Source organism: Bidens hawaiensis, unplaced genomic scaffold (assembly GCF_021521415.1).
Source record: "Bidens hawaiensis isolate Kalapana, Puna unplaced genomic scaffold, B.hawaiensis_p1.1 tig00014475_1, whole genome shotgun sequence".
Taxonomy (NCBI): Eukaryota; Viridiplantae; Streptophyta; class Magnoliopsida; order Asterales; family Asteraceae; genus Bidens; species Bidens hawaiensis.
The window spans coordinates 541,581-553,930 of NW_027492262.1; the positions used below are offsets into that span (position 1 = coordinate 541,581).

At 37.2% G+C, this 12,350-nt stretch overlaps 2 protein-coding genes across 2 annotated transcripts; both read left to right on the forward strand.

Moving 5' to 3' along the window:
- The first annotated feature begins 428 nt into the window (after positions 1-428).
- On the forward strand, positions 429-4,883 carry LOC143546903 (eukaryotic translation initiation factor 2 subunit alpha homolog). The gene is made up of 7 exons (XM_077038459.1): positions 429-821; positions 2,490-2,546; positions 2,632-2,718; positions 2,814-2,960; positions 3,042-3,146; positions 4,297-4,395; positions 4,487-4,883. Exons 1-7 carry the CDS (start codon positions 435-437, stop codon positions 4,640-4,642), a joined length of 1,038 nt encoding a protein of 345 aa, XP_076894574.1. The 5' UTR covers positions 429-434; the 3' UTR covers positions 4,643-4,883.
- Positions 4,884-5,506: 623 nt separating this feature from the next.
- On the forward strand, positions 5,507-6,205 carry LOC143546878 (phylloplanin-like). Its single transcript, XM_077038436.1, has 2 exons — positions 5,507-5,636; positions 5,922-6,205. Exons 1-2 carry the CDS (start codon positions 5,507-5,509, stop codon positions 6,203-6,205), a joined length of 414 nt encoding a protein of 137 aa, XP_076894551.1.
- The last annotated feature ends 6,145 nt before the right edge of the window (positions 6,206-12,350 follow it).

Sequence of the window (12,350 nt, forward strand, 5' to 3'; positions counted from 1 at the left end):
TTTATGGTGTAATTTTTTAGAAAAAATATTAACGTATGAAAAAGTTATAGCCATTAAAAAGTCGTTGGGGGTTGTGGTTTAGAATGAGGGGAAAATGTGTAACTATTTAATAAATTAACAAAACTTGATTGAAGTTGATAGACCATAATTATAAATTATTTTTTATTGTGTAAAGACTATATTACCTTTACATTTTTTAAATTCTATGCATGTTACTTGTATAATATGTAAAGAGTAGTATCAATTATATATAGTATAGATATTCATATATATATATAATTAAAATAACCAAACCCCATGACGTCAATATTCCTTATTCATTTCCCACTATAAAACCAATCTTCTTCTACATTCATTCATTCATATTCATCCACTTTCACTCCAAAACCTAAACCCCTTCAATTAACCTGTCACTCCCAAATCCAAATCCACCGATGTCCACGTCATCACTCCCAACCTCCGACTGCCGGATGTACGAATCCCGGTACCCCGAAGTGGACACGCCGGTGATGATTCAGGTAAAAGAAATCGGCGACGTGGCAACCCACGTGTCCTTGCTGGAATACAACAACATCGAGGGCATGATCCTGCTATCCGATCTCTCCCGAAGGCGTATTCGGAGCGTCGGGAGCTTAATTAAAGTGGGTCGGGTCGAACCGGCGATGGTGCTGAGGGTAAATGCGGAAAAAGGGTATATTGATTTGAGTAAGAAGCGGCTGTCGGAACAGGATGTGCAGATTTGTGAAGAGAGGTATAGTAAGAGCAAGCTCGTGCACTCGATTATGCGCCATGTGGCTGAAACTATGAATGTTGATCTCGAGGTATGTTTCGGTTGCTGATTGTTATGATGATGTTGTAGAAATAATTAGGGGTTAATTTTGGGGTTTGTTTTTTCTTAATTGCTAAAAATTGTATTAATATTTGTAGTTATAACTTATAACTATGCTGAATTTAGGGCTGTGAACAAACCGAACCGAACCGATCAAGGCCTTGTTCATGTCTGTCTGTTGAGCTTGACAAACGGTTCACAAACAGCTAAATGAACGAAATTTTTTTTCGTGTTTGTTAATTAAGGAAATGAACTTGTTCGTGAGTGGTTCTTGGTTCTCGGATACAAATGAACGCAAACAATGTTTTAAAACAGATTCGTGCGTGTTGCCGAGAATATGAATGTTGATCTTTACCTAAATGTTTCAGTGAGTAATGAATTAGGGGTTAATTTAGGGGTTTGTTTTGTAATGTTTCAGTGACATTTGGCTTATTTCACAATGAGGGATCGGTATAGATGTTATAAACGTTATTTAGTGAGCACGCTTGCTTCTGGCATCATCGGAGTACGTGTTTTTAAATATGGTAATAATCGTAGGCAGCTCTTGATCTTTGTGAGGGCTGGAGAGAGTGAAGATAGACATGCTATTGTAGCTATCAGGGTTTAATTTAGTTTTTTCTTAAAAATTTATTTTTATCATCTTTTTTATGTATTGCTGCAAATTATTCAGCATCTAGTTATAAGACTTGTTGTGCTGAATCATTTCAGAAGCAAGGATCTGTATGGTTTTGAGACATTAATACTGCACGCTTGCTTCCTGGATCGTATGAGTAAGCGTTTTGTATGATATGGTAGTAATTGTAGGTAGCTCTTGATGTTTGTGAGGGCGGGAGACAGTGACAATAGGTAAAGTTTTATAGTTTTAGGGTGTTTTATGTTGCTGCTAATATGCTACTCGTGTTTTATTTGTTGTGGTGGTTGGATTAATGATGGAAGATACATGTAAGACGCGTGGTAAGTTACTAAATAAGGTGTTACATCACGTGGTCTACGTTTGATATTTTTGATCCCGGAATAATTTTTTTTTAATAATCCAATGCAAGCGTAGTTTTGTCCTACAACTCTTCCATTTGTTATTTTTGTTTAATGAGCAGTTATTTTCCAAATTTTTTTTAGCATCCCCTCAAGAATCAAACAATAAATTAAATGAGCAAAGTTAGAAGGATATCACCACACAAACACATAGATATACAGTGGTTCAGGCGCTTTAAATGGACGAACGAGTAAGCTTTGGATTTACCTGCCAAGTCACACACGGTCATTAACATTTTATAAACTTTGAATTGCTAGATTAGGATTAGTTTAAAGAATGCGTAAGTTTATATAACTCAAAAATAAGTTTTTTTAAGTGATCATCTAAAAGTCCTAAGTCCCAACACACTCATTTAACTCTTATCTTGAATAAATCTTGATTCAAGGATGATCATGCTTGATGTTCACTTGTTTGGTTTGTCCAAGCATAGCACCGTGGGCGTACGGTCACATGACTGTGCATGCACAGATCTTGTTTTTCTTCAAGGCGTGATCTTTTGTTATTTGTTTTGCTTAATGCATTTGTCATGTTTGAGTGTAGATTATGCACATATGGTTATTTTTAAACTGCTGTTTATGTCACGTAATCTTAACTTTCAACTTATGAAATACATGTTATCCATGACAGGATTTGTACATCCATGTTGGCTGGCCTTTGTACCGAAAATACGGTCATGCATTTGAGGTAGATCTTCTTCACTTGTGAATCTTTAATCTTATTTTCCTACAATTATCTATAACACAACAATATTCCTCCTTGCTGTTTGCAGGCTTTCAAAGCAATCGTTAATGACCCTGATTCTGTGCTCAAGCCACTCACTCGTGAAGTTAAAGAAATCGGTCCAGATGGGAAGGAGGTAACTAATCACGCAAGCTTTTGATTTTTTTACTTATTTACTTCTTTACCATTCTGTTAACAATAGATATCATCTAATTTTTTCTCATTTTGCAGGTCAAAAAGGTTGTCCCCGCCATTTCAGAGGAAATAAAAGAGGCTTTGGTTAGAAACATCAGAAGACGAATGACACCTCAGCCGTTGAAAATCCGTGCTGATGTTGAGATGAAATGCTTCGGTTATGATGGTGTTCTCCATATTAAGGTTTTTAGTTTTTTTTTTGTTTTTGTTTTTTTTTAACTTTATATTTACAAAAAAAATGTTCATTTTTTTATAACTTATCAGGAAGCTATGAGAAAAGCTGAAGCAGCCAGCACTAAAGACTGTCCCGTGAAAATTAAACTGGTTGCTCCGCCAGCTTATGTTCTCAACACTCAAACTCTAGACAAGGTAATTCACTAATTCCACATAATAACATTCACTTAATTTATTATTACATTTGTTTCGTTTTTCAGACATCAATAAGTTTAGAGTAAATCACGCTTTTGGTCTTTGTGGCTTGGTCTGTTTAACCTTTCAGTTCAAAAGTGAATCTTTTGTCATATCATGCTCTTAGGTTTAAATTCTATATTCTTTTCGGTCCCTGTTGGCTGTTGCTAACGGCCAAACGCTATCCCTTTCTCTGTTGAATCCATGCCCCTCAAATGAGGGGCTTTTTAGTTTTTTTCCCTATCCCTTGAGTACAAACAAAGTTCTTGATTCATCTGTCATCCTCCCGATTGGCTTTTCTAGCCCTCTACTTCCTTGACCACGTTTCTAATCCATCCAAATTACAGTTAATCCATTGAAATTTGTTGTTTGGGATCAATCCAACTTGTTTTTATTCAAGGGGTGGGGAAAATGACTAAAATGCCCCTGATCATCTGAGGGGCACGGGATCAGATTTAATAGAAAAGGGGACGGGGTCTGCAACAGGGACTGAAATGGTTATAGAAATTAAATTTCGGGGCATGAATGCATGATACACCAAAAGATTCCTTTTTGGACTGAAAGAGTTAAACGTGCCAAACCACAAGGACCAAACAGTAAATTAACTCATAAGTTAATTTAGCATTATTTTTTAAGCCTTCAAAATCCTTGAGTATCTTCCAGGATTGGTCGTTGTGTGTCACCACCTCCCACCTATCCTACACATTCGATTAAGGTTGTCACTGCGAAGCTATAGTAAAGGTGCACGGGGTCTTACCGTCTAGCCGTTGGTACTCCGCATCTTCACGGTATAAGTAGATGAAAACAGCTTGACCAAGAGTTGCTAGAGCGGATTATTCAGCTAAGTCAGTACAGCCGGAAAAGCCTTGCTCTAAAGGAGCTTGGGGTGAAACCCTTCAAAGCAGGTAGTTCAGTTCCTGACCTCGGCTCATTCCCTTCAGTTTTGAAGTGAAAGCACGGTTACGGGTTTCCTTTTGTATCAGCATTGGCGATTGATTTATCCTTCTCATCCAAGTGCTTCTATGGTTGGCACCTAATATTAATTTTATAAACTATATTATTATTATCTCAGCTGTGTTTGATTTTGTTATAAGTTTATGATTTTGTACAGGAACAAGGGATAAAAGTTCTTACTGAAGCTATTTCCGCTTGTTCTGCTACAATTGAACGTCACAAAGGGAAACTTACCGTAAAAGAACCACCTCGAGCGGTAAGCATTAAATATTTTAGCTCTTGCTTATTGTTATATTATGTGGAACAATTAATAAAATTTCCATCGATGGTGTAATAAATTGTTATAGGTGAGTGAACGGGAGGACAAACTGCTTGCGGAACAGATGGCTAAACTTGGGCTGGCGAATGCAGAGGTGAGTGGTGATGAAGATAGCGAAGTGGAAGAAGATACCGGGATGGGTTCTGTTGACTTGGAAAGTTCAAGTTCCGGGATCACAGATTAGAGATATACAGTCGGTTGGTCGATGTTGGATAATTGTGGTCGGGTGATAACGAACGTGGATCTCATGATTCACGTCTGTTAAATTTTGTTGTTTATCGTGTATTTTTTTGGCATATATTTACTTTTGGTTGAACTGAGGTTTATAAACTGAGTTTTTGGTGGTTAGAACATAGAATTGTCAGATTTGCGGTTTGTGTTTGAAGTTTGCAGCATTGTTGATATGTGGGTTCTTTGAATGCTTGCTTCTTTTGGGCATGCCTAATGAATGTTTTTAATGGTCGAAAAATGATGATACATATATACGCCTGTAAGGGCAACTTAAAAGAGCTTCAGCTTTAGCTCATATATAAAAAGTTGGTATAATTAGTAGTAAAAGAAATAGTAATTGAGGAATAACAAATGAGCCTTAAAATACCCACAGGCAGAGTTTGGACTTCACACATAAAGCTCAAAACAAATTGAGCTAAAGCTCAAACTCGCCACTTGTACAATTGAAGAAACCAATCATGTTTACTAATGTTGAGAGTATCAAGGAACAAATAAACACATACGCAACAAACAAATGGTACACAAAAACATTGTCACGTGTAATTATAACATGAGGAGAAAACTTATCGTATACGCATACCGGACGTTGATTTATACTACAACTTGCATGGAACTATACGAAAAGGCAATCTCAAATGAGAGATTGATTCACAAAAGTATTCAATTCTTTGATAACCATTAATAACTAATGTTCTTGTTTTCAAACATTTGAAAGCTACAATCTGCTTTAACTTCCCTTATAAACAGACGACTTTCACGATTATCGTTGTATCAAGCCGTTGATCGTAAACATACTAACTCTTCTGCATCAACGGCAATGAAATCTATCATCTTAATCACCCTCTTGGTCGTTTTGGTGGCAACACAAGGCGAAGCGCAAGTTACAAATGTGCTTGAAGTCATTGGAAATGTATCTTGTACTGCCAATGCAAGTATCGTATTTAATGGCACACAAGCACGGTATCAACACCTCCCTTCCCAAGTAAGATCGTCGTTACTATTATTTCATTTGCATTACATTTTTTCTATAAAAATTCTCAAGTTTTTGTAACAAATTACATAATTACACAATGATTTATAAAGCCACTTAATCTATTTTTTGCTTTTATCTAATAAGTCATTAGTTAATTAACTGTTGAATTATATATAACTTAAATTTTGTGTATAGAAACATAAACAAAATATTCAAATGGATGCTTGTATGTGATTTCTATATATTTTCATGTTCACAGATGCTGTAGTCGATCTATCATGTGGCGGAAATGTGAGAGGCATGGCCGTAACAAATGCAATGGGAACATTTGGCATGATTCTGAGTCCAAGTCCATTTGATCCTAGCACCCTTTTAACATCTTGTAAGATTATTCTTGCAACACCACTCTCGAGCTGTAACTCAACCCTCCCTTCAACAGGAACTATAGAAGCTCCACTACAAGTCGTGAACAGCACTACCATTCTTGGCATTCTGAGAACGATTGCCGCCCCAGGGAAAGGGATTTTGGCCCCAGATGATTGAACATTTCGAATTTGTATGAATCCAGTTTGCTTCTATATATGTTATTATATAAATAAAGGAAGATATTGGTGTCTCTAATATCTCCCCGTTATGAATGTTTGTTACAATGGAAGATATTTATCAATGTTAAGTTGGTGCATAAAACTTTTGATAAACTTAAATAAGGGTTAAGCGAGGTAAATGAGTTTAGATAATGAATTCATAGTAAAATGAAATAAGTTAAATATGGGTTGTTTTGAAAAAGTACCCATCCACACCCACCCACTGGGTTAAAACTTAAAATAAGTGTGATTACTTATAGTAGGCTGATTTAATGTGTTTTGGCTTGGAGCTTTGGACTACTAATAATAGGCTGATTTAATTAAAATTTTAAAATGAGCAAGCTTTAACTATAAATAGTAGATTGATTTTCATTATAACACATGATAAGCAACCAAGGCAAGTAAGCAACCAAACAATATACAACTTATAAGAGGAAAGTAAATATGAGTTTACACATCAATATACCCAAAAGTTCATGCATCATATACATGGATCGTCAAGGGCGAAGCTTCATAGACACCTCCCCCCACCCCCCCGGTCCGAAACAGGGCTCGTGGTTTTCAGCCCCCTATACCAAAGTGCAAGCTTCACCACTATGAATCGTGCTATTATATGTATGCATGTATATTCGACTTAACTTAAATTAAACAATTACGATACTTGGTTATTTTTTACTGAATTCTTTTCTTCATGTAACCTCCTAATTAAGTCCTAAATTAATTTGATTGGAAAGAAAATATCACTTATTAGTAAACAAGAATACAAGATTGAAGATTCATATATGTTCGGCTTTAGGTTCTCTTCACCACGGGCAAGACACCCACAAAGATTCACGTATGTTTGTTAAGTTTTGTTGTTTATTGTTGGAACGTATTCCCACGAGGGGGATAAGGTGCCTAACAAGATGTAGAGAATGGTGATCAAATGTTGTATTTGTAAGTATTAGTGGATGTGTCATGTCTCTTTACATGATTCTTTCCTCCCCTTATATAGAGGGGAGGTATTACATGATGTAACTAGCGGTTAGTTTCCCTCCAAATCCACAGGAGCCATTTCCCCTCCAAATCCATTTCCCTTCAAGTAAGCTTCTAGAACGTTTGGGCTATTGGGCCTCTTGCTGTTGGGCTTGTTGTTACCGGGCTGGAGCCTGCTCATGAGGTCTATCTCATGGGTAGGCTCTTCAAGTCCCCCAGTCTATTGCCCTTGTTATTTGTGATAAGGGTAATAGACTTAATAACTATTGTCGCTCGTGTCTTTCTTCACTTTCTTCTTTTTGGGCTTTTGGTACCTGGCCCGTTGTGTATTCCTTTTCTCCCTTCAGCATTGGGCCTTATTTCTTGCTTAATGGATTTTAGCCTACCTCCGGAGCCCAATTCCGAGGTAGGATCTTCAAGTCCCCCTGTCCATTGTGCTCGTTATTTATGACGAGTACAATGGACTCACAACAAGTCTCTATTCTTCCTTCGTCGTGACCTTTTGTGTGATCCTCTTTATTCTCCGATTGACCTTTATATGGCTGGGGGTATCTTTGATACCAAAAGAATATCCATAGAGCTATTATATGCTGGTTCTTGAACTACGAGCTTTCCCCTTGTCCATTGTTCTCTTTAAGTTAGGCCCCATCCATTCTAGCAACATGTGTTATTCTAATCCTTTCTTTCGGGTTGATATCACCACTTGTTTAGATTGATTGGACAGGCCCTTAATCCTTCTGGAATCTTTGATTTTATTTAGTTACTTGGAGAGTTCTTTTGGTTACTCTCTTTTGGGCTTCCTTTCTAGGGTAGCTTCATCAGGTCTCCCCCGTATGTGGTAAGGGTGATGAACCAACTCAGACTTTTCATTGACTTAAATTATCCAGTCCCCCTTTTATCTTTTCAGCCTATCGTCAGGCCCATACCTAAACCGGTGACAGTTCTGAAAAAGCTTCTCTCACTCCCCAAAGATGTGATGACACCTTTCGACTCGCAAGCCTTTTTCATAACTGCTTGTTCCCTTTTCTTACTTTCAAAGTTGCATTTCCTATCTCCTTCTTATCTGGTTAGTAGGATGTTTGGTTAGAGTAACTAGAACTCCCCAAGTATTTTGGTTTCTTATGGGATTTCCTGACTTGGACCTCATCATGGGACGGAGACCTATTTTCACAGCAGACTTTGCAAGTCCCCTTAGTCCTTATTCTGATATGGACAAGAGACTAATGTAGTCCTAGCTCATCTATCACACATGGGATAGGTTCATCCCCTTTAAACGCATTCCTTGGACCAGTTTCGGGCGAGATCCTCTTTTGATATTTTGGTTGAGGTAGATGATACTTAGTTCACATGATCTTGATACAATTCTCTTGATAATTTAAATCTACCTCAATAGAAACACGCGGTCCTTCTTCTATTTTGAATTTTCAAATTTGGTCCCAGTATAGTTGAGATAGAGAAGTCATGGATGAGACAAAGATTACGCATCTCTAAAATCATCCCCATACAATGGGCCAGATCTTGGAGTTACCTCTTCAAGTCCCCTAGTCCCTTATGCTAATTATTTATGATTGGGATAAGGGACTTTTAAACCCAAGTTTCTTTATCATAACCAAGACAATGTTAAGCTTTCTTTCTTGGGTTACTATGTTGGTTTCACGTAATCTCTTTCTTCTTGTTGAATAACCCTACCAAAGTTGTTAGTAACCGATTAACAGGCTTTAATAATGATCATGCTATTCTTGCTTTAGTATTGGACATAGAAACTAAGGCGTAGACAATTTCCAATATGATAATAAATGATGAAAATGTATCAAACCACTAGCATTAATCATGGTATTTTAATTCTTTATATATGTTTCTTCTGCAAGTTCTTGTCGGTTAAGATAAATAAATCACGTTAAAAATGTGAGTGGATATTGCATTTTGACTCAACGGTGCATTTGAGCACATTTTGGGTTATACCTCCTGCTTGGGGGAGGGGGTATAAGTTCCAAACCTTTTAGAAGGAGCTATTTTCCTCTAGGGAAATTATAATTACCGAGCCTCGTGCATAGGGCTATTTTCCTCGAAGGAAATTACAAGTATTGAGCCTCATAGATGGAGCTATTTTGTATATGGATCCAAGCCCTTCAACCGGGCCTTCCTTTCACACTCGTGAAGGAGAATTTATGTTATTTTCCCATTATAGGGAATTATATGTATTATGCCTCTTAAAGAGGGCTTTATCCTATTTTTGGGGAATTATAAGTATTCTGCCTCTTAAAGAGGGCTTTATCCCATATGACGGAACTATAAGTATTATGCCTCTTAAAGAGGGCTTTATCCCACATTGGGGAATTAAAGTATTATGCCTCTTAAAGAGGGCTTTATCCCACATAGAGAAATTATAAGTATTATGCCTTTTAAAAGAGGGATTTATCCCACATGGGGGAATTATAAGCAATGATCGACCAATTATATTTGTTAGTCATAAATATAAAAGCATATTTTAATATATGTTAGGAGTCTTACACTTGAAGGATGATGAAAGGGGCTGATGAAAGGGGTTAATGGGAGGGACCCATTCCCCTTTGATAAAAGTTAATATGGATATGGAGGTTTCTTCCCTTTACAAAATTCTTAGGATGTTAAGTGCTGTTACAGGAGGCTTTTTTCCTTCCATAGAGAATTTATCCCACTATAGAATGGGACTCTTCTTCTTTAAAAGGACGACTCTTGAAACATGAGGTATTGCTGTAGAAGACTTTCATTCTTCTTGGAAGGGACTTTCCAATACCTCTTTCGTTGGAAAGGGACTATTTTTCTTGGAAGTCTCTTTAAGATGGTGATTTCTTTATGAGATACGTCTTCATGCATAAAAGCTGATGAATGGGCCCCCTTGCCTTAGTAAAGAGACTTTAATGACGAAAACCCACGACACAAATGCGCAATGTCAAATTAGTCCCCCAGGAAAATGTTGGTGTAGGGAGGGGTTTCTTCTGAGTGGGATTGACCTTTCACATGTGTCATCCCCTAGAAGGGGATTTCTCTTCTTTCTAGAAAACTCTTGTAGCATGGGTCATTGTGACGTAGCAAGGATATTTGACGGAAAGAGGTACCTTTGAACATTCCGTTCCTTGGAGGGGGATTCTTCTCCTTCAGATAAAATTCTTGTAATGCAAAAAAGTTGTTATAGAAGTCTCTCCTTCCTCACGGAATGAACTTTTCAAATACTTCATTCATTGTAAAGGGATTATTCTTCTTGAAAAAGAAAATTTGGAAGAGGCTGTCTTCCTCTGCAGATAACTCTTGCCCCAATAATATATATATATATATATGTATATATATATATATGTATATATATATATATATATTTTTTCATGGAAGGAAGTTTTAAACACCTCATTCATTGGAAAGGGAATCTCCTTCTTTGGAAAAGATTCTTGTAATATGGAGAGGGGCTTTAGTACGGATTGTCTGGGGGGGAATGTTTAGGAAGGGACCTCATTTTGAAGGTATTATTTTGTAAGAGGCTTTGTTCCAAGGGTATTTTTCAGTAAGGGGCTTCGTTCTAGGGAGATTTTTTAGTGAATGACCTCGTTCTAAATGAATTATTTTTTAAGGAGGTTTGCTTCAGAGAGATGGTTTAGTAGGGGAGGGAGGGGGCGTTTATGAGAGATTGTTCAGTAATGCAAAAAGTTTAGTAGGGGGCTTCATTTTGAAGGAATTGTTAAGTAGGGAAGTTCCTTCCGAAACAATTTTTTAGCAGGGGGCTTCATTCTGAGAGAATTGTTAAGTAAGGAACTTCCTTCTGAAGCAATTTTTTAACAGAAGGCTTTATTATGAAGGAATTATTTAGTAAGGGACTTCACTATCCAAGGATTCATCAATAAAGGGACTCGTTGACTTGACCATAAAGAGACTCCTTGAGAGATGTGTCACCTTAAAGACTTTCTTTATAATATGTAGTACAAAAGCAACATTTAAATAATTTAGAGCACATACAAGAGTTAACCTAGGGGGTTAAAGAATGTTGCATGTGGGCATGTATGGTTACATCACCTTTTTTAAAAGCACCATTCCACACCACCTTTTCCTACTTTGGAAAATGTGAAGCTTATGTTTGGAGAGTCAAACACACATGCTTGAAGCTTGTACTATCCATGTGACTATGTCTCACTTTTTTTATAACAAATTAATACCTTTATAGAATTTCTTTACCATCCATGTGACTATGTCTCACTTTTTTATAACAAATCAATATTAAATTAATAACTTTATAGAAATTCTTTACCATCCATGTAACTATGTCTCACTTTAATATTAAATTAATATATTTATAGAATTTCTTTACCATCCATGTGACTATTTCTTTTATTTTTTATTTTTAGATTTGTTTTGTTTTCTTATATGAACTCATATTTTAATATTTTGGTGGAACTTCAAGCTTTAATGATGATATAAACCAATTCTTACAACCTATATGGCGTGCTAAAGTAATGTGAACTTGACGCATAGGACAAACCGATTATTCTCATTAGTAATGGAGGTGTTGACGAGATCTCCGGAGTCAACCGTAATATATCATCAAGATTTTGCTGTTCCACTGGATGGGGGTTCCCCTAGAAGATTAGCTATCTGGACCTAAATGGGCTTGACCATGTGCGGAGGGGGCTCCAAACTGAGCTGAAAGGGCTTCGAACTTGAATAGAAGAGCCATAAAACTAAGCTGACTCGTCCCCCCATTTTACTGAATCCTGTGTAGACCTGAATAGGGTGTAGACATTTGCAATTTTCTTCCTGCTTTTACTCTTCAATGCATGCTAAACGTCTCTGTGAGTTCGCATGAACTCTGCGGTTATCTCAGGCCTTTCGGCCGTAATGTCTCAACCTCCATATCGTCTTCATTTTCAAACAAACTGGTCCACCGGAGGTGTTGACGAGATCTCCGGAGTCAACCGTAATATATCATCAAGATTTTGCTGTTCCACTGGATGGGGGTTCCCCTAGAAGATTAGCTATCTGGACCTAAATGGGCTTGACCATGTGCGGAGGGGGCTCCAAACTGAGCTGAAAGGGCTTCGAACTTGAATAGAAGAGCCATAAAACTAAGCTGACTCGTCCCCCCATTTTACTGAATCCTGTGTAGA